Source organism: Tachypleus tridentatus, chromosome 3, assembly GCF_004210375.1.
Source record: "Tachypleus tridentatus isolate NWPU-2018 chromosome 3, ASM421037v1, whole genome shotgun sequence".
NCBI classification, from domain to species: Eukaryota; Metazoa; Arthropoda; class Merostomata; order Xiphosura; family Limulidae; genus Tachypleus; species Tachypleus tridentatus.
In genome coordinates this window covers 115,154,714-115,178,805 of record NC_134827.1, presented here as the reverse complement: position 1 = coordinate 115,178,805, position 24,092 = coordinate 115,154,714, and the positions used below count along the sequence as shown (strand labels likewise).

Genomic DNA, 24,092 nt, shown 5'->3' with positions numbered 1-24,092 from the left:
GTTTGGTAAGTAACGATTATACACGTTGTACAAACTACCACTACCTACTGACTAGTTTGGTAAGTAACGATTATACATGTTGTACAAACTATCACTACCTACTGACTAGTTTGGTGAGTAACGATTATACATGTTCCACAAACTAGCACTACCTACTGACTAGTTTGGTAAGTAACGATTATACACCTTGTACAAACTACCACTACCTACTGACTAGTTTGGTAAATAACGATTATACACGTTGTACAAACTACCACTACCTACTGAATAGTTTGGTAAGTAACGATTATATAATTTGTACAAATAACCACTACTTACTGACTAATTTGGTAAGTAACGATTATTTATGTTGTAGAAACTATCACTACCTACTGACTAGTTTGGTAAGTAACGATTATACATGTTGTAGAAACTAGCACTACCTTCTGACTCGTTTGGTAAGTAACGATTATACATATAGAAACTAGCACTACCTTCTGACTAGTTTGGTAAGTAACGATTACACATGTGCTACAAACTAGCACTACCTACTGACTAGTTTGGTAAGTAACGATTATACACGTTGTACAAATTACCACTACCTACTGACTAGTTTGGTAAGTAACGATTATACATGTTGTACAAACTATCACTACCTACTGACTAGTTTGGTAAGTAACGATTACACATGTTCTACAAACTACCACTACCTACTGACTAGTTTGGTAAGTAACGATTATACATGTTGTACAAACTAGCACTACCTACTGACTAGTTTGGTAAGTAACGATTATACACGTTGTACAAATTACCACTACCTACTGAATAGTTTGGTAAGTAACGATTATATACGCTGTACAAACTATCACTACCTACTGACTAGTTTCGTAAGTAACGATTATGCATGTTCTACAAATTACCACTATCTACTGACTAGTTTGGTAAGTAACGATAAAACTTACATATTCTACAAACTTCCACTACCTACTGACCAGTTTGGTAAATAACGCTTACACATGTTCTACAAATTACCACTACCTACTGGTCAGTTTGGTAAGTAACGATTACACATGTTCTACAAACTACCACTACCTACCGACTAATTTGGTAAGTAACTATTATTCATGTTGCACAAACTATCACTACATACTGACCAGTTTGGTAAGTAACGATTACACATGTTCTACAAATTACCACTACCTACTGATCAGTTTGGTAAGTAACGATTATACATGTTCTACAAACTACCACTACCTACTGATCAGTTTGTTAAGTAACGATTATACATGTTCTGCAGACTACCAGTACCTACTGACTAGTTTGTTAAGTAACAATTACACATGTTCTACAAATTATCACTACATACTGACTAGTTTGGTATGTAACTATTATTCATGTTGCACAAACTATCACTACATACTGACCAGTTTGGTAAGTAACGATTACACATGTTCTACAAATTACCACTACCTACTTACTAGTTTGGTAAGTAACGATTATACACGTTGTACAAATTACCACTACCTACTGAACAGTTTGTTAAGTAATGATTATACATGTTCTGCAGGCTACCACTACCTACTTACTAGTTTGGTAAGTAACGATTATACATGTTGTACAAACTATCACTACCTACTGACTAGTTTGGTAGTTTGGTGAGTAACGATTATACATGTTCTACAAACTAGCACTACCTACTCACTAGTTTGGTAAGTAACGATTATACACGTTGTACAAACTAGCACTACCTTCTGACTAGTTTGGTAAGAAACGATTACACATGTTCTACAAACTAGCACTACCTACTGACTAGTTTGGTAAGTAACGATTATACATGTTCCACAAACTAGCACTACCTACTGACTAGTTTGGTAAGTAACGATTATACACGTTGTACAAACTACCACTACCTACTGACTAGTTTGGTAAGTAACGATTATACACGTTGTACAAACTACCACTACCTACTGACTAGTTTGGTAAGTAACGATTATATAATTTGTACAAATTACCACTACCTACTGACTAATTTGGTAAGTAACGATTATACATGTTGTAGAAACTATCACTACCTACTGACTAGTTTGGTAAGTAACGATTATACATGTTGTACAAACTAGCACTACCTACTGACTTGTTTGGTAAGTAACGATTATACACGTTGTACAAATTACCACTACCTACTGACTAATTTGGTAAGTAACGATTATACATGTTGTACAAACTAGCACTACCTACTGACTAGTTTGGTAAGTAACGATTATACACGTTGTACAAACTAGCACTACCTTCTGACTAGTTTGGTAAGTAACGATTATATACGTTTTACAAACTACCACTACCTACTGATCAGTTTGGTAAGTAACGATTATACATGTTCTACAAACTATCACTACCTACTGATCAGTTTGTTAAGTAACGATGATACATGTTCTGGAGACTACCACTACCTACTGACTAGTTTAGTAAGTAACGATTACACATGTTCTACAAATTACCACTACCTACTTACTAGTTTGGTAAGTAACGATTATACACGTTGTACAAACTATTACTACCTACTGACTAGTTTGGTAAGTAACGATTATACACGTTGTACAAACTACCACTACCTATTGACTAGTTTGGTAAGTAACGATTATACATGTTCTACAAACTATCACTACCTACTGACTAGTTTGGTAAGTAACGATTATACATGTTCTATAAATTACCACTATCTACTGACTAGTTCGTCTCTCACTATATTGATGTTGATTTTCATGTTTCTTTAAAAATGTTTGTCTCACTGTGTGTATTTTGTTTTTCGTGTTTCTATAAAAATGTTTTTCTCTGTGTCTGTTGTGTTGTTTTTAATGTTAATAGAAGTGTTTGTCTCAAAGTATGTTGTTCCTCATGTTTATAGAAATGTTGGCCTACAGTAACTCAATGTTGTTGTTAATGTTTATAGAAATGTTGGCCTCACAGTAACTCAATGTTGTTGTTAATGTTTATAGAAGTGTTTGTCTTTCTGTATGTCGATGTTGTTTCTCATGTTTATAGAAATGTTGGCCTCACAGTAAGTCAATGTTGTTGTTAATGTTTATAGAAGTGTTTGTCTCAAAGTATGTTGATGTTGTTTCTCATGTTTATAGAAATGTTGGCCTCACAGTAACTCAATGTTGTTGTTAATGTTTATAGAAGTGTTTGTCTTACTGTATGTTTATGTTTTTCCTCATGTTTATAGAAATGTTGGCCTCACAGTAACTCAATGTTGTTGTTAATGTTTATAGAAGTGTTTGTCTTACTGTATGTTGATGTTGTTTCTCATGTTTATAGAAATGTTGGCCTCACAGTAACTCAATGTTGTTGTTAATGTTTATAGAAGTGTTTGTCTTACTGTATGTTGATGTTGTTTCTCATGTTTATAGAAATGTTGGCCTCACAGTAAGACAATGTTGTTGTTAATGTTTATAGAAGTGTTTGTTTCAAAGTATGTTGATGTTGTTTCTCATGTTTATAGAAATGTTGGCCTCACAGTAACTCAATGTTGTTGTTAATGTTTATAGAAGTGTTTGTCTTACTGTATGTTGATGTTGTTTCTCATGTTTATAGAAATGTTGGCCTCACAGTAACTCAATGTTGTTGTTAATGTTTATAGAAGTGTTTGTCTTACTGTATGTTGATGTTGTTCCTCATGTTTATAGAAATGTTGGCCTCACAGTAACCTCAATGTTGTTGTTAATGTTTATAGAAGTGTTTGTCTTACTGTATGTTGATGTTGTTTCTCATGTTTATAGAAATGTTTGCCTCACAGTAACCCAATGTTGTTGTTAATGTTTATAGAAGTGTTTGTCTTACTGTATGTTGATGTTGTTCCTCATGTTTATAGAAATGTTGGCCTCACAGTAACTCAATGTTGTTGTTAATGTTTATAGAAGTGTTTGTCTTACTGTATGTTGATGTTGTTTCTCATGTTTATAGAAATGTTGGCCTCACAGTAACCCAATGTTGTTGTTAATGTTTATAGAAGTGTTTGTCTTACTGTATGTTTATGTTGTTCCTCATGTTTATAGAAATGTTGGCCTCACAGTAACTCAATGTTGTTGTTAATGTTTATAGAAGTGTTTGTCTTACTGTATGTTTATGTTGTTCCTCATGTTTATAGAAATGTTGGCCTCACAGTAACTCAATGTTGTTGTTAATGTTTATAGAAGTGTTTGTCTTACTGTATGTTGATGTTGTTCCTCATGTTTATAGAAATGTTGGCCTCACAGTAACTCAATGTTGTTGTTAATGTGTATAGAAGTGTTTGTCTTACTGTATGTTGATGTTGTTCCTCATGTTTATAGAAATGTTGGCCTCACAGTAACTCAATGTTGTTGTTAATGTTTATAGAAATGTTGGCCTCACAGTAACTCAATGTTGTTGTTAATGTTTATAGAAGTGTTTGTCTTACTGTATGTTTATGTTGTTCCTCATGTTTATAGAAATGTTGGCCTCACAGTAACTCAATGTTGTTGTTAATGTTTATAGAAGTGTTTGTCTTACTGTATGTTTATGTTGTTCCTCATGTTTATAGAAATGTTGGCCTCACAGCAACTCAATGTTGTTGTTAATGTTTATAGAAGTGTTTGTCTTACTGTATGTTTATGTTGTTCCTCATGTTTATAGAAATGTTGGCCTCACAGTAACTCAATGTTGTTGTTAATGTTTATAGAAGTGTTTGTCTTACTGTATGTTGATGTTGTTCCTCATGTTTATAGAAATGTTGGCCTCACAGTAACTCAATGTTGTTGTTAATGTTTATAGAATTGTTTGTCTTACTGTATGTTGATGTTGTTCCTCATGTTTATAGAAATGTTGGCCTCACAGTAACTCAATGTTGTTGTTAATGTTTATAGAAGTGTTTGTCTTACTGTATGTTTATGTTGTTCCTCATGTTTATAGAAATGTTGGCCTCACAGTAACTCAATGTTGTTGTTAATGTTTATAGAAGTGTTTGTCTTACTGTATGTTTATGTTGTTCCTCATGTTTATAGAAATGTTGGCCTCACAGTAACTCAATGTTGTTGTTAATGTTTATAGAAGTGTTTGTCTTACTGTATGTTTATGTTGTTCCTCATGTTTATAGAAATGTTGGCCTCACAGTAACTCAATGTTGTTGTTAATGTTTATAGAAGTGTTTGTCTTACTGTATGTTTATGTTGTTCCTCATGTTTATAGAAATGTTGGCCCCACAGTAACTCAATGTTGTTGTTAATGTTTATAGAAGTGTTTGTCTTACTGTATGTTGATGTTGTTCCTCATGTTTATAGAAATGTTGGCCTCACAGTAACTCAATGTTGTTGTTAATGTTTATAGAAGTGTTTGTCTTACTGTTTGTTTATGTTGTTTCTCATGTTTATAGAAATGTTGGCCTCACAGTAACTCAATGTTGTTGTTAATGTTTATAGAAATGTTGGCCTCACAGTAACTCAATGTTGTTGTTAATGTTTATAGAAGTGTTTGTCTTACTGTATGTTGATGTTGTTCCTCATGTTTATAGAAATGTTGGCCTCATAGTAACTCAATGTTGTTTTTAATGTTTATAGAATTGTTTGTCTCAAAGTATGTTGATGTTGTTCCCCATGTTTATAGAAATGTTGGCCTCACAGTAACTCAATGTTGTTATTAATGTTTATAGAAGTGTTTGTCTTACTGTATGTTTATGTTGTTCCTCATGTTTATAGAAATGTTGGCCTCACAGTAACTCAATGTTATTGTTAATGTTTATAGAAGTGTTTGTCTTACTGTATGTTGATGTTGTTCCTCATGTTTACAGAAATGTTGGCCTCACAGTAACTCAATGTTGTTGTTAATGTTTATAGAATTGTTTGTCTTACTGTGTGTTGATGTTGTTCGCAGTGGATTGTTGGTTCTTTAGACTTACCTCCGCGTAGATTGGGAATTATACTAATATATTACTAGTTATACATATTGACTGATTTTAAAGTTAGAAGAACACGGATTAACCCTTCACAGTTCACAGACTTTCACTATTTGTAATTTATAATAGATATATATTACATATGCAGTATATAATTTTCTATTTCTTGCTATGAAACTGATTTTATTGGATGCGTCGTGGTGGTAGTTGTCATGGTGATAAACTGACCTTTGGTATATTATTTTTACATGATCTACGTTTTCCTCGAGGTCATGGATGATTCGTGGAACTCGAGAGTTCTGGAATTCGGGGCCATAAACGTCACTGGTTTCAGAATGGTGCAGCCCAATGGACTGGAATATCGAAAACTTCTGTTGAAATGGCAAAAGAAGGAACCGTTAGGAAAAAACTTCAGTTACATTTCTGTAAGTAAAAAAACAGAAATGGATACACTGTACTGTAACTGGGTACATCTCTGTAAGTAGAAACACAGAGATGGATACCCTGTATTATAACTAGTTACATCTCTTTAAGTAGTAACACAGAGATGGATACCCTGTATTATAACTAGTTACACCTCTTTAAGTAGTAACACAGAGATGGATACTCTGTATTATAACTAGTTACATCTGTGTAAGTAGAAACACAGAGATGGATACACTGCATTATAAGTAGTTACATCTCTTTAAGGTGAAACACAGAGATGGATACCCTGTATTATAATTAGTTACATATCTGTAAGTAAAAACACAGAGATGGATACCCTGTACTGTAATATCAGTATAATTTATATAATTGGAACGTATCCTAATGTAACAAATGTGTACATATGTTATATAGTATAGTTCTATTGTTGAATTCCACAGTAACAAATGTGTACATATATTATATAGTGTAGTTCTATTGTTGAATTCTACAGTAACAAATGTGTACATATATTATATAGTGTAATTCTATTGTTGAATTCCACAGTAACAAATGTGTACATATATTATATAGTGTAGTTCTACTGTTGAATCCCACAGTAACAAATGTGTACAGATATTATATAGTGTAGTTCTACTGTTGAATCCCACAGTAACAAATGTGTACATATATTATATAGTGTAGTTCTACTGTTGAATCCCACAGTAACAAATGTGTACATATATTATACAGTGTAGTTCTATTGTTGAATACATATAGTTAGATTCCTGAATCCTTCCATAAATTTAAAATTATTTAAACATGAACTCATCACACTAGAGAACTACTGAAAGCTAACATTTATATTGTTTGTGATGCTTCCTACTGTCGTTAGACTGAGATCGCACTTGTCTACGATGGAGTGAAAGTCATTCTCAGTACGTTCGACCGGCTGCTTGCTGCTAACCCCGATCTCTTCAGGAACAACTTTAGACGGGGTAAAGTTTATAACAACGGTACGAAGGGTATAATTTGTAATAGAGCTCCCCTCATTCCGTGGGAACATGGAAAACGTATCTTCGAGCAATTGAAAAAGGTAACACAGAAAAAATATTATTTTATTATATAGCTGGTAATTATCCCTTCGTAGTAAAAATATTATTTTATTATATAGCTGGTAATTATCCCTTCGTAGTAAAAATATTATTTTATTATATAGCTGGTAATTATCCCTTCGTAGTAAAAATATTATTTTATTATATAGCTAATAATTATCCCTTCGTAGTAAAAATATTATTTTATTATATAGCTAGTAATTAACCCTTTGTAGTAAAAATATTATTTTATTATATAGCTAGTAATTAATCCTTCGTAGTAAAAATATTATTTTATTATATAGTTAGTAATTATCCCTTCGTAGTAAAAATATTATTTTATTATATAGCTGGTAATTATCCCTTCGTACTAAAAATATTATTTTATTATATAGCTAGTAATTATCCCTTCGTAGTAAAAATATTATTTTATTATATAGCTAGTAATTAACCCTTCGTAGTAAAAATATTATTTTATTATATAGCTAGTAATTAATCCTTCGTAGTAAAAATATTTTATTATATAGCTAATAATTAACCCTTCGCAGTAAAAATATTATTTTATTATATAGCTAGTAATTAATCCTTCGTAGTAAAAATATTTTATTATATAGCTAATAATTAACCCTTCGTAGTAAAAATATTATTTTATTATATAGCTAGTAATTAATTCTTCGTAGTAAAAATATTAATTTATTATATAGCTAGTAATTAACTCTTCGTAGTAAAAATATTATTTTATTATATAGCTAGTAATTAATCCTTCGTAGTAAAAATATTATTTTATTATATAGTTAGTAATTATCCCTTCGTAGTAAAAATATTATTTTATTATATAGCTGGTAATTATCCCTTCGTACTAAAAATATTATTTTATTATATAGCTAGTAATTATCCCTTCGTAGTAAAAATATTATTTTATTATATAGCTAGTAATTAACCCTTCGTAGTAAAAATATTATTTTATTATATAGCTAGTAATTAATCCTTCGTAGTAAAAATATTTTATTATATAGCTAATAATTAACCCTTCGCAGTAAAAATATTATTTTATTATATAGCTAGTAATTAATCCTTCGTAGTAAAAATATTTTATTATATAGCTAATAATTAACCCTTCGTAGTAAAAATATTATTTTATTATATAGCTAGTAATTAATTCTTCGTAGTAAAAATATTAATTTATTATATAGCTAGTAATTAACCCTTCGTAGTAAAAATATTATTTTATTATATAGCTAATAATTATCCCTTCGTAGTAAAAATATTATTTTATTATATAGCTAGTAATTAACCCTTCGTAGTAAAAATATTATTTTATTATATAGCTAATAATTATCCCTTCGTAGTAAAAATATTATTTTATTATATAATTAGTAATTAACCCTTCGTAGTAAAAATATTATTTTGTTATATAGCTAGTAATTAACCCTTCGTAGTAAAAATATTATTTTATTATATAGCTAGTAATTAATCCTTCGTAGTAAAAATATTTTATTATATAGCTAATAATTAACCCTTCGTAGTAAAAATATTATTTTATTATATAGCTAGTAATTAATTCTTCGTAGTAAAAATATTAATTTATTATATAGCTAGTAATTAACCCTTCGTAGTAAAAATATTATTTTATTATATAGCTAATAATTATCCCTTCATAGAAAAAATATTATTTTATTATATAGCTAGTAATTATCCCTTCGTAGTAAAAATATTATTTTATTATATAGCTAGTAATTAACCCTTCGTAATAAAAATATTATTTTGTTATTTAGCTGGTAATTAACCCTTCGTAGTTAAAATATTATTTTATTATATAGTTAGTAATTAACCCTTCGTAGTAAAAATATTATTTTGTTATATAGCTAGTAATTAACCCTTCGTAGTAAAAATATTATTTTATTATATAGCTAGTAATTATCTCTTCGTAGTAAAAATATTATTTTATTATATAGCTAGTAATTATCCCTTCGTAGTAAAAATATTATTTTATTATATAGCTAGTAATTAACCCTTCGTAGTAAAAATATTATTTTTATGTCGAAGAAACGTCAGCTGAGAAACATTCATTACCATCTGTCGTTAACAGGTTTGAACTTAAAGTAAAATAATTGTTTAATGGATATATATCGAACAAATTGGTTTCTTAGTGTACCTCTGGCACTGTTAGAAAGTTGATACTCAATTAGCTTATTAAATATTATAAATCTGACAATAGAATGTTTCCGTTAGATGGAAGAACATACTATAATTTACAACATAAACATTTGATTTTCGTGGCCCTATTGTGAGTTAGATGGACGAATTTAGATGATTGTAACAGTAATAACGTTATTGACGAATTTAGGAAGGTAATTGTAACAGTAATAACGTTCTCCCATATCAAACAAGTAATATCGTTTAAAAAAACACATTAGCTCACTACCAACGTTTATAAAAAATCATAGAGAAACATTACTTTATTACTGACGTCTTAGGATATCATAGAGAAACATTAGTTCATTATTGACGTCTTAGGAAAGTATAAACAAATATTAGTGCACTATTGAGGTTTTAAGAAATCATGAACAAACATTACTTCACTATTCACGTCTTAGTAAATCATAGACGAACATTAGTACACTGTTGAGGTCTTAAGAAAGCGTGGACAAACATTAGTTCACTATTGACGTCTTAAGAAATCTTAGACGAACGTTAGCCCTCTGTTGGATATATTAGAAAACATAATAAAACCTGGTACATTGTATTAACATGTTCAGTTCCTTGATTGATGGTAAGTAAACATCACTAATATTCAACAATTCCCTGCTGGTAGTTTTGTATAAAGGTTTCTTTGTCAGCTGATTCGTTTAGAAAGCGAGGTCTTCACGAGTCACTCTTCTAATTTCTCACTAGAGGGTCTTACCAGCCTTAGTATAAAATCTCTGTCTCAACGTCATGGTCCGCTCTCTAAAGCAATTTGTGGCATTTATAAACGTTGATGTTTTTTAAATCCGGTTAGACATTAATATCCAAACATTATCTACCTAGTCTATCACGAGTAGAGAATGATATTGAAACTGCGAGGCTTAAGGTAATGTGTGAAATGTTTTAACACATTACCGTAAGCCTCGTAATTTCAAAATTATATGTGAAATGTTTTAACTTTGTAAGAAGGAGCTCACATAACTTATCGTTTGATAGTACATTTTATTAGACTGCCGTGTATAAAGATCCTAATAAAAGCGTTTATAATATATTCACGTACATTTGGACTTTGAGCAATAGATAAGGCAATTCCATTCATGTTGTTTCGTACAAAGAAAGCGAGTTTAACGACGCCCCAAGTATCAAAACATTTTCTAGCGGTAATGAGGCCCGAATAATCCGGCCTGGTCACATGGTTTCACGTTATAAATATATTCACGAAAAATAAACACTATACACATTCTGAAAACAGTATCAAAGAATAAGCCAACCTTTAACTGAAACTTTCAAAAATATCTAAGAACAACGACAGTACACCCTACTATTTTAATATAAATATAAGACAAAGTCTTACTAATTCAATATATAGACAGTAGGGCACTAAAATACACAGACTGTGGTAGTTACATCTGAACTTTATCAACGGTGGACATATTAAGTTATAAATCCTACAGAATAGTGGATGTAATATTACTGGTGGACATACTGAGTTATACATGGTGTAGAATAGTGGATGTAATATTACTGGTGGACATACTGAGTTATACATGGTGTAGAATGGTGGATGTAATATTACTGGTGGACATACTAAGTTATACATCCAGTAGAATGGTGGATGTAATATTACTGGTGGACATACTAAGTTATACATCCAGTAAAATGATGGATGTAATATTACTGGTGGACATACTAAGTTATACATCCAGTAGAATGGTGGATGTAATATTACTGGTGGACATACTAAGTTATACATCCAGTAGAATGGTGGATGTACTATTACTGGTGGACATACTAAGTTATACATCCAGTAAAATGATGGATGTAATATTACTGGTGGACATACTAAGTTATACATCCAGTAGAATGATGGATGTAATATTACTGGTGGACATACTAACTTATACATCCAGTAGAATGGTGGATGTAATATTACTGGTGGACATACTGAGTTATACATGGTGTAGAATGGTGGATGTAATATTACTGGTGGACATACTGAGTTATACATCCAGTAAAATGATGGATGTAATATTACTGGTGGACATACTAAGTTATACATCCAGTAGAATGGTGGATGTAATATTACTGGTGGACATACTGAGTTATACATGGTGTAGAATGGTGGATGTAATATTACTGGTGGACATACTGAGTTATACATCCAGTAAAATGATGGATGTGATATTACTGGTGGACATACTAAGTTATACATCCAGTAAAATTATGGATGTAATATTACTGGTGGACATACTAAGTTATACATCCAGTAGAATGGTGGATGTAATATTACTGGTGGACATACTAAGTTATACATCCAGTAAAATGATGGATGTAATACTACTGGTGGACATACTGAGTTATACATCCAGTAAAATGATGGATGTAATATTACTAGTGGACATACTAAGTTATACATCCAGTAGAATGGTGGATGTAATATTACTGGTGGACATACTAAGTTATACATCCAGTAAAATGATGGATGTAATATTACTGGTGGACATACTAAGTTATACATCCAGTAAAATGATGGATGTAATATTACTGGTGGACATACTAAGTTATACATCCAGTAGAATGGTGGATGTAATATTACTGGTGGACATACTAAGTTATACATCCAGTAAAATGATGGATGTAATATTACTGGTGGACATACTAAGTTATACATCCAGTAGAATGGTGGATGTAATACTACTGGTGGACATACTAAGTTATACATGGTGTAGAATGGTGGATGTAATATTACTGGTGGACACACTAAGTTATACATGGTGTAGAATGGTGGATGTAATATTACTGGTGGACATACTAAGTTATACATCCAGTAAAATGGTGGATGTAATATTACTGGTGGACATACTAAGTTATACATGGTGTAGAATGGTGGATGTAATATTACTGGTGGACATACTAAGTTATACATCCAGTAGAATGGTGGATGTAATATTACTGGTGCACATACTAAGTTATACATCCAGTAAAATGGTGGATGTAATATTACTGGTGGACATACTGAGTTATACATGGTGTAGAATGGTGGATGTAATATTACTGGTGGACATACTAAGTTATACATCCAGTAGAATGGTGGATGTAATATTACTGGTGGACATACTGAGTTATACATGGTGTAGAATGGTGGATGTAATATTACTGGTGGACATACTAAGTTATACATCCAGTAGAATGGTCGATGTAATATTACTGGTGGACATACTGAGTTACACATGGTGTAGAATGGTGGATGTAATATTACTGGTGGACATACTGAGTTATACATCCAGTAAAATGATGGATGTAATATTACTGGTGGACATACTAAGTTATACATCCAGTAAAATTATGGATGTAATATTACTGGTGGACATACTAAGTTATACATCCAGTAGAATGGTGGATGTAATATTACTGGTGGACATACTAAGTTATACATCCAGTAAAATGATGGATGTAATACTACTGGTGGACATACTGAGTTATATATCCAGTAAAATGATGGATGTAATATTACTGGTGGACATACTAAGTTATACATCCAGTAGAATGGTGGATGTAATATTACTGGTGGACATACTAAGTTATACATCCAGTAAAATGATGGATGTAATATTACTGGTGGACATACTAAGTTATACATCCAGTAAAATGATGGATGTAATATTACTGGTGGACATACTAAGTTATACATCCAGTAGAATGGTGGATGTAATACTACTGGTGGACATACTAAGTTATACATGGTGTAGAATGGTGGATGTAATATTACTGGTGGACACACTAAGTTATACATGGTGTAGAATGGTGGATGTAATATTACTGGTGGACATACTAAGTTATACATCCAGTAAAATGGTGGATGTAATATTACTGGTGGACATACTAAGTTATACATCCAGTAGAATGGTGGATGTAATATTACTGGTGGACATACTAAGTTATACATCCAGTAGAATGGTGGATGTAATATTACTGGTGGACATACTAAGTTATACATCCAGTAAAATGGTGGATGTAATATTACTGGTGGACATACTGAGTTATACATGGTGTAGAATGGTGGATGTAATATTACTGGTGGACATACTGAGTTATACATGGTGTAGAATGGTGGATGTAATATTACTGGTGGACATACTAAGTTATACATGGTGTAGAATGGTGGATGTAATATTACTGGTGGACATACTAAGTTATACATCCAGTAGAATGGTGGATGTAATATTACTGGTGGACATACTAAGTTATACATCCAGTAGAATGGTGGATGTAATATTACTGGTGGACATACTGAGTTATACATGGTGTAGAATGGTGGATGTAATATTACTGGTGGACATACTAAGTTATACATGGTGTAGAATGGTGGATGTAATATTACTGGTGGACATACTAAGTTATACATCCAGTAGAATGGTGGATGTAATATTACTGGTGCACATACTAAGTTATACATCCAGTAAAATGGTGGATGTAATATTACTGGTGGACATACTGAGTTATACATGGTGTAGAATGGTGGATGTAATATTACTGGTGGACATACTAAGTTATACATCCAGTAGAATGGTGGATGTAATATTACTGGTGGACATACTGAGTTATACATGGTGTAGAATGGTGGATGTAATATTACTGGTGGACATACTAAGTTATACATCCAGTAGAATGGTGGATGTAATATTACTGGTGGACATACTGAGTTACACATGGTGTAGAATGGTGGATGTAATATTACTGGTGGACATACTGAGTTATACATCCAGTAAAATGATGGATGTAATATTACTGGTGGACATACTAAGTTATACATCCAGTAAAATTATGGATGTAATATTACTGGTGGACATACTAAGTTATACATCCAGTAGAATGGTGGATGTAATATTACTGGTGGACATACTAAGTTATACATCCAGTAAAATGATGGATGTAATACTACTGGTGGACATACTGAGTTATACATCCAGTAAAATGATGGATGTAATATTACTGGTGGACATACTAAGTTATACATCCAGTAGAATGGTGGATGTAATATTACTGGTGGACATACTAAGTTATACATGGTGTAGAATGGTGGATGTAATATTACTGGTGGACACACTAAGTTATACATGGTGTAGAATGGTGGATGTAATATTACTGGTGGACACACTAAGTTATACATGGTGTAGAATGGTGGATGTAATATTACTGGTGGACATACTAAGTTATACATCCAGTAAAATGGTGGATGTAATATTACTGGTGGACATACTAAGTTATACATCCAGTAGAATGGTGGATGTAATATTACTGGTGGACATACTAAGTTATACATCCAGTAGAATGGTGGATGTAATATTACTGGTGGACATACTAAGTTATACATCCAGTAAAATGGTGGATGTAATATTACTGGTGGACATACTGAGTTATACATGGTGTAGAATGGTGGATGTAATATTACTGGTGGACATACTGAGTTATACATGGTGTAGAATGGTGGATGTAATATTACTGGTGGACATACTAAGTTATACATCCAGTAGAATGGTGGATGTAATACTACTGGTGGACATACTAAGTTATACATGGTGTAGAATGGTGGATGTAATATTACTGGTGGACACACTAAGTTATACATGGTGTAGAATGGTGGATGTAATATTACTGGTGGACATACTAAGTTATACATCCAGTAAAATGGTGGATGTAATATTACTGGTGGACATACTAAGTTATACATCCAGTAGAATGGTGGATGTAATATTACTGGTGGACATACTAAGTTATACATCCAGTAGAATGGTGGATGTAATATTACTGGTGGACATACTAAGTTATACATCCAGTAAAATGGTGGATGTAATATTACTGGTGGACATACTGAGTTATACATGGTGTAGAATGGTGGATGTAATATTACTGGTGGACATACTGAGTTATACATGGTGTAGAATGGTGGATGTAATATTACTGGTGGACATACTAAGTTATACATGGTGTAGAATGGTGGATGTAATATTACTGGTGGACATACTAAGTTATACATCCAGTAGAATGGTGGATGTAATATTACTGGTGCACATACTAAGTTATACATCCAGTAAAATGGTGGATGTAATATTACTGGTGGACATACTGAGTTATACATGGTGTAGAATGGTGGATGTTATATTACTGGTGGACATACTAAGTTATACATCCAGTAGAATGGTGGATGTAATATTACTGGTGGACATACTGAGTTATACATGGTGTAGAATGGTGGATGTAATATTACTGGTGGACATACTAAGTTATACATCCAGTAGAATGGTGGATGTAATATTACTGGTGGACATACTAAGTTATACATGGTATAGAATGGTGGATGTAATATTACTGGTGGACATACTGAGTTATACATCCAGTAAAATGATGGATGTAATATTACTGGTCGACAATCTTAGTTATACATCTTGTCCCAAGATCACATCCTTCGACTGCTTGTGGTGCTAGATACTGCTGAACTAGTGATCGTAGTCTGATAAGTGAGCGACCAGCAGTAATGAAGAAAGTGTATAATGATTTTATATAAATGATTGAAATACAGTATTTTAAAATGAATAATTTGTGGTATACGTTAACAGTGAGTTCACCTTATAATCTGTAAAACATTATATATTGAAATGTATCTTCAAGTGTTTTAGTGTATGCTTTACACATTTTTTATACCGACAATTGTGTTATTTAGACGAACTGAGTGAAGTTAACTTTAAAGTGAAAACTCTAATTAAATGTTTAGAGAAACAATGAAATACGTAAGAAGAAATAACTTTTTGTAACGTTACGTATTTGTGCTCTTATTCAATTTTACAGACGAAAATAGTAGGCCTAACTGGAAATATTACATTTGATGACACAGGATCTAGAACTAATTTCACAGTTGATATTGTGGAGATGACAGTTAACAGTGAGATGACCAAGGTATGTTCATTTAAGGTATTGTGTTTTGTTGTAAAATAGAAAATCAACCATCACATGACTGAGGATATAAAGTAGAACATCAACCATCACATGACTGAGGAAATAAAATAGAACATCAACCATCCACATGACTGAGGAGATAAAAATAGAACATCAACCATTCACATGACTGAGGAGATAAAAATAGAACATCAACCATCACATGACTGAGGAAATAAAATAGAACATCAATCATCCACATGACTGGGGAGATAAAATAGAACATCAACCATCCACATGACTGAGATAAATATAGAACATCAACCATCACATGACTGAGGAAATAAAATAGAACATCAACCATCCACATGACTGAGGAGATAAAAATAGAACATCAACCATCACATGACTGAGGAGATAAAATAGAACATCAACCATCCACATGACTGGGGAGATAAAATAGAACATCAACCATCCACTTGACTGGGGAGATAAAATAGAACATCAACCATCCACATGACTGAGATAAAAATAGAACATCAACCATTCACATGACTGAGGAGATAAAATAGAACATCAACCATCCACATGACTGGGGAGATAAAATAGAACATCAACCATCCACATGACTGAGATAAAAATTAAACATCAACCATCACATGACTGAGGAAATAAAATAGAACATCAACCATCCACATGACTGGGGAGATAAAATAGAACATCAACCATCCACATGACTGAGATAAAAATAGAACATCAACCATCACATGACTGAGGAAATAAAATAGACAACCATACACATGACTGAGGAGATAAAATAGAACACCAACCATCCACATGACTGGGGAGATAAAATAGAACATCAACCATCCACATGACTGAGGAGATAAAATAGAACATCAACCATCACATGACTGAGGAGATAAAATAGAACATCAACCATCCACATGACTGAGGAGATAAAAATAGAACATCAACCATCTACATGACTGAGGAGATAAAATAGAACATCAACCATCCACATGACTGAGGAGATAAAATAGAACATCAACCATCACATGACTGAGGAGATAAAATAGAACATCAACCATCCACATGACTGAGGAGATAAAATAGAACATCAATCATCCACATGACTGGGGAGATAAAATAGAACATCAACCATCCACATGACTGAGATAAAAATAGAACATCAACCATCACATGACTGAGGAAATAAAATAGAACATCAATCATCCACATGACTGGGGAGATAAAATAGAACATCAACCATCCACATGACTGAGATAAAAATAGAACATCAACCATCACATGACTGAGGAAATAAAATAGAACATCAACCATTCACATGACTGAGGAGATAAAATAGAACATCAACCATCCACATGACTGGGGAGATAAAATAGAACATCAACCATCCACTTGACTGGGGAGATAAAATAGAACATCAACCATCCACATGACTGAGATAAAAATAGAACATCAACCATTCACATGACTGAGGAGATAAAATAGAACATCAACCATCCACATGACTGGGGAGATAAAATAGAACATCAACCATCCACATGACTGAGATAAAAATTGAACATCAACCATCACATGACTGAGGAAATAAAATAGAACATCAACCATCCACATGACTGGGGAGATAAAATAGAACATCAACCATTCACATGACTGAGATAAAAATAGAACATCAACCATCACATGACTGAGGAAATAAAATAGACAACCATCCACATGACTGAGGAGATAAAATAGAACACCAACCATCCACATGACTGGGGAGATAAAATAGAACATCAACCATCCACATGACTGAGGAGATAAAATAGAACATCAACCATCACATGACTGAGGAGATAAAATAGAACATCAACCATCCACATGACTGAGGAGATAAAAATAGAACATCAACCATCTACATGACTGAGGAGATAAAATAGAACATCAACCATCCACATGACTGAGGAGATAAAATAGAACATCAACCATCACATGACTGAGGAAATAAAATAGAACATCAACCATCCACATGACTGAGGAGATAAAATAGAACATCAACCATCACATGACTGAGGAGATAAAATAGAACATCAACCATCCACATGACTGAGGAGATAAAATAGAACATCAATCATCCACATGACTGGGGAGATAAAATAGAACATCAACCATCCACATGACTGAGATAAAAATAGAACATCAACCATCACATGACTGAGGAAATAAAATAGAACATCAATCATCCACATGACTGGGGAGATAAAATAGAACATCAACCATCCACATGACTGAGATAAAAATAGAACATCAACCATCACATGACTGAGGAAATAAAATAGAACATCAACCATCTACATGACTGAGGAGATAAAAATAGAACATCAACCATCACATGACTGAGGAGAGAAAATAGAACATCAACCATCCACATGACTGGGGAGATAAAATAGAACATCAACCATCCACTTGACTGGGGAGATAAAATAGAACATCAACCATCCACATGACTGAGATAAAAATAGAACATCAACCATTCACATGACTGAGGAGATAAAATAGAACATCAACCATCCACATGACTGGGGAGATAAAATAGAACATCAACCATCCACATGACTGAGATAAAAATAGAACATCAACCATCACATGACTGAGGAAATAAAATAGAACATCAATCATCCACATGACTGGGGAGATAAAATAAAACATCAACCATCCACATGACTGAGATAAAATAGAACATCAACCATCCACATGACTGAGATAAAAACTGAACATCAACCATTCACATGACTGAGGAGATAAAAATAGAACATCAACCATCACATGACTGAGGAAATAAAATAGAACATCAACCATCGACATGACTGGGGAGATAAAATAGAACATCAACCATCCACATGACTGAGATAAAAATAGAACATCAACCATCACATGACTGAGGAAATAAAATAGACAACCATCCACATGACTGAGGAGATAAAATAGAACACCAACCATCCACTTGACTGGGGAGATAAAATAGAACATCAACCATCCACATGACTGAGGAGATAAAATAGAACATCAACCATCACATGACTGAGGAGATAAAATAGAACATCAACCATCCACATGACTGAGGAGATAAAAATAGAACATCAACCATCCACATGACTGAGGAGATAAAATAGAACATCAACCATCCACATGACTGAGGAGATAAAATAGAACATCAACCATCACATGACTGAGGAAATAAAATAGAACATCAACCATCCACATGACTGAGGAGATAAAATAGAACATCAACCATCACATGACTGAGGAGATAAAATAGAACATCAACCATCCACATGACTGGGGAGATAAAATAGAACATCAACCATCACATGACTGAGGAGATTGTTTCAGAAGTTCTTGCAGCTCATTCTATAACAAAATTAAGAAAATGTTGTTGTAATTACGATTTTTTGAAGTTGAATAATTTAAATTATGTATTTTATGTTGCTGGTTAGGACTGAACTTTAGTATAGAACTTGGACACAGGTCAGACATATTTAAACAAAAGACTGGAGGTACATCTGTGTTGGTTGTCGTGGTAATAAGGAATGTATTTATATTTAATAACCACACTGGTCAATATAAAATGTAGCTAAGCTATTTATCTAAACTGGTTGTCATTGTAGTGAAATTTGTATTATTTCTACCATAGTTTCTGAAATAGATTACTATTGCTAATATACAGCCATAGGACAGTTACCATGGTCTTTGTGTTGTTACTACACCATACCAATAGATTCCATGGTTCCTAAGACTATTTTTCTCATACTTAGCAGAAGCTAAAATTATCGTTCTTTAGACAGTAACTATGTAACTTCCAGTATTCTGTACTTGTTACATTTACTGCATATCAGAGGGTTAGATATTACGACTTGTATGTGTCTTACAGTTCAACTACCAAGTTTTAAACAACATGTCTATATTTAGTTTACACTCTTAAGTTTCTGATACCAACTGTTCGATATTAACCATTAAGTTTATGATGAAAGCTGATAGCGTTAAATCATAAGTTTCTGATACCAGTTGTTGGAATTAATTATTAACTTTATTGTATCACCTATTAGCATTAACCATTAAGTTCTGGATATCATCTGCTGGACGTTAAGCCTTTAGTTTAGTGTATCACCTATTAGCATTAACCATTAAGTTCTGGATATCATCTGTTGGACGTTAAGCCTTTAGTTTAGTGTATCACCTATTAGCATTAACCATTAAGTTCTGAATATTATCTGTTGGACATTAAGCCTTTAGTTTATTGTATCACCTATTAGCATTAACCATTAAGTTCTGGATATCATCTGCTGGACGTTAAGCCTTTAGTTTAGTGTATCACCTATTAGCATTAACCATTAAGTTCTGGATATCATCTGTTGGACGTTAAGCCTTTAGTTTAGTGTATCACCTATTAGCATTAACCATTAAGTTCTGAATATTATCTGTTGGACGTTAAGCCTTTAGTTTAGTGTATCACCTATTAGCATTAACCATTAAGTTCTGGATATCATCTGTTGGACGTTAAGCCTTTAGTTTAGTGTATCACCTATTAGCATTAACCATTAAGTTCTGGATATCATCTGCTGGACGTTAAGCCTTTAGTTTATTGTATCACCTATTAGCATTAACCATTAAGTTCTGGATATCATCTGCTGGACGTTAAGCCTTTAGTTTAGTGTATCACCTATTAGCATTAACCATTAAGTTCTGGATATCATCTGTTGGACGTTAAGCCTTTAGTTTAGTGTATCACCTATTAGCATTAACCATTAAGTTCTGGATATCATCTGCTGGACGTTAAGCCTTTAGTTTAGTGTATCACCTATTAGCATTAACCATTAAGTTCTGGATATCATCTGTTGGACGTTAAGCCTTTAGTTTAGTGTATCACATATTAGCATTAACCATTAAGTTCTGAATATTATCTGTTGGACGTTAAGCCTTTAGTTTAGTGTATCACCTATTAGCATTAACCATTAAGTTCTGGATATCATCTGTTGGACGTTAAGCCTTTAGTTTAGTGTATCACCTATTAGCATTAACCATTAAGTTCTGGATATCATCTGCTGGACGTTAAGCCTTTAGTTTATTGTATCACCTATTAGCATTAACCATTAAGTTCTGGATATCATCTGCTGGACGTTAAGCCTTTAGTTTAGTGTATCACCTATTAGCATTAACCATTAAGTTCTGGATATCATCTGTTGGACGTTAAGCCTTTAGTTTAGTGTATCACCTATTAGCATTAACCATTGAGTTCTGGATATCATCTGCTGGACGTTAAGCCTTTAGTTTAGTGTATCACCTATTAGCATTAACCATTAAATTCTGGATATCATCTGTTGGACGTTAAGCCTTTAGTTTAGTGTATCACCTATTAGCATTAACCATTAAGTTCTGAATATTATCTGTTGGACGTTAAGCCTTTAGTTTATTGTATCACCTATTAGCATTAACCATTAAGTTCTGGATATCAACTGTTGGAGATTAACCTTTAAGTTTCTGACGCCACCTGTTGGACACTCTTCACAGATAGCAGAGTGGCGAGATACACACGGTCTGAGGCTGTGTTCACCTGTCTACCGGAGGGTAAAACAAGACACAGGATTTGAAAACAAGACCTACATAGTGACAAGTATCTTGGTAAGGGAAATTTTCTACACGTTTAATGTCAGTTATAACATACAGCGTATAAATACCTGTATGTAGTTTTTCAGTTACTACATATTTAGTATCAGTTACTATATCATTTATCATAAACTAATACATGTCCAGTACGAGTTACTATATCACTTATCATAAACTAATACATGTCCAGTAACACTTACTATATCATAAACTAAAACATGTTCAGTAACACTTACTATATCATAAACTAAAACATGTTGAGTATCACTTACTAAATTACTTATCATAAACTCATTTCTTTAGTATCAGTTACTACATCACTTATAAACAAATACATGTTCAGCAACAGTTACTATATCATAAACTAATTCATGTCCAGAAAGTTATTATATCACTTATGATAAATTAATAAATGATCAGTATCAAATATCATGTTCTTAGTATTACTTATCATATATAAAATAATATCTATTATTATCTCTGCAAGTTACCACTGCATTGAACAGTTTAACACTGTGTTTTAATACAAGTTACAACTGTATGGAACAGTCTAACATAAGTTACCGCAGTATGGAACAGTTTAAAACTAGATACCATATTATTGCATAGTTTGAGAACAGTTACCACTGTATGGAAAAGTTTAACAGTGTGATATAATACCAGTTACCAATGTATGGAACAGTCTAACACTGTGGATCAATACCAGTTACTACTGTATTCAAGTTTAACACTGTGCTTTAATACCAGTTACCACTCTATGCAACAGTTTAACACTGTGCTTTAATTCCAGTTACCATAGTACGGAACAGAATATCACCGTGGTTTAACATCCGTTATTGCACTATGGTACAGTTTAACACCGTGATTTAATACCAATTATAACAGTATAGAACAGTTTAACACTGTGGTTCAATACCAGCTACCACTGTGTTGAACACTTTAACACTGTGGTTTAATATCATTTACCTCTGTATGGAACAGTTTAACACTGTGGTTTAATACCAGTTACCACTGTATGGAACAGTTCAACACTGTGGTTAAATACCAATTACAACTTTAATGAAAGTTTGGACACTGTGGTTAAATACCAGTTACAACTGTAATGAACGTTTGGACACTGTGGTTTAGCATCAATTACCACTGTATGGAAGAGTTTAACACTGTGATTTAATACAGTTACTACTGTATGGAACAGTTTAACACTGTGGGTTAATTATAGTTCCCATAGTATGGAACAGTTTAGCACCATATTTAACACCCGTTACTAAAGTATGGAACAGTGGAACACTGTGATTCAATACCAATTATAACACTATAGAACAGTTTAACATCATGGCTTAATAGCAGTTACCACAGGCTTGAACAGTTTAATACCAGTTACCACTGTAAGGAACACTTTAACACGGTGTTTTGATAACAGTTACTACCGTACAGAAGAATTTAACACTGGTTTAATCCCAATTAAAACTGTACTGAACAGTTTTATAATGTGGTTTAATACCAGTTGCCTCTGTATGGAACACTTTAAAACTGTGGTTTAATTCCTGTTACTACTACACTGAACGGCTTAAAACTGTGGTGTAATACCAGTTACCACTGTATGGAAGAGTTTAACACCAGTTACCACAGTATGGAACAATTTAACTGTGGACTAATGACACTGATAACAGTATAGAAGAGTTCAACACAATGGTTTAATACCAGTTACCACAGTATAGAACAGTGTAATGCCGTGGTTAAAAACTAGTTTTCACTGTATGGAACAGTTTAGCATCATGATTTAACACCAGTTACCACAGTATGGAACACTTTAACACCGTGGTTTAACACTAGTTACCACAGTATGGAACAGTTTAACACCGTGGTTTAACACCAGTTACTATCGAATAGTTTAACACCGTGGCTTAACACCA

The 24,092-nt window shown here is 32.8% G+C and overlaps 1 protein-coding gene across 1 annotated transcript in view; it reads left to right on the top strand.

The window, feature by feature from the left end:
* The first annotated feature begins 5,887 nt into the window (after window positions 1-5,887).
* Window positions 5,888-24,092, top strand: part of LOC143247827 (glutamate receptor 1-like) — a 35,204-nt gene continuing 16,999 nt past the window's right edge. Inside the window, exons 1-4 of the mRNA XM_076496348.1 lie at window positions 5,888-6,312; window positions 7,188-7,388; window positions 16,420-16,527; window positions 22,084-22,194. Coding sequence (XP_076352463.1) covers window positions 6,136-6,312; window positions 7,188-7,388; window positions 16,420-16,527; window positions 22,084-22,194 — 597 coding nt within the window. The 5' untranslated portion in view covers window positions 5,888-6,135. The remainder of the gene's footprint in view (window positions 6,313-7,187; window positions 7,389-16,419; window positions 16,528-22,083; window positions 22,195-24,092) is intronic.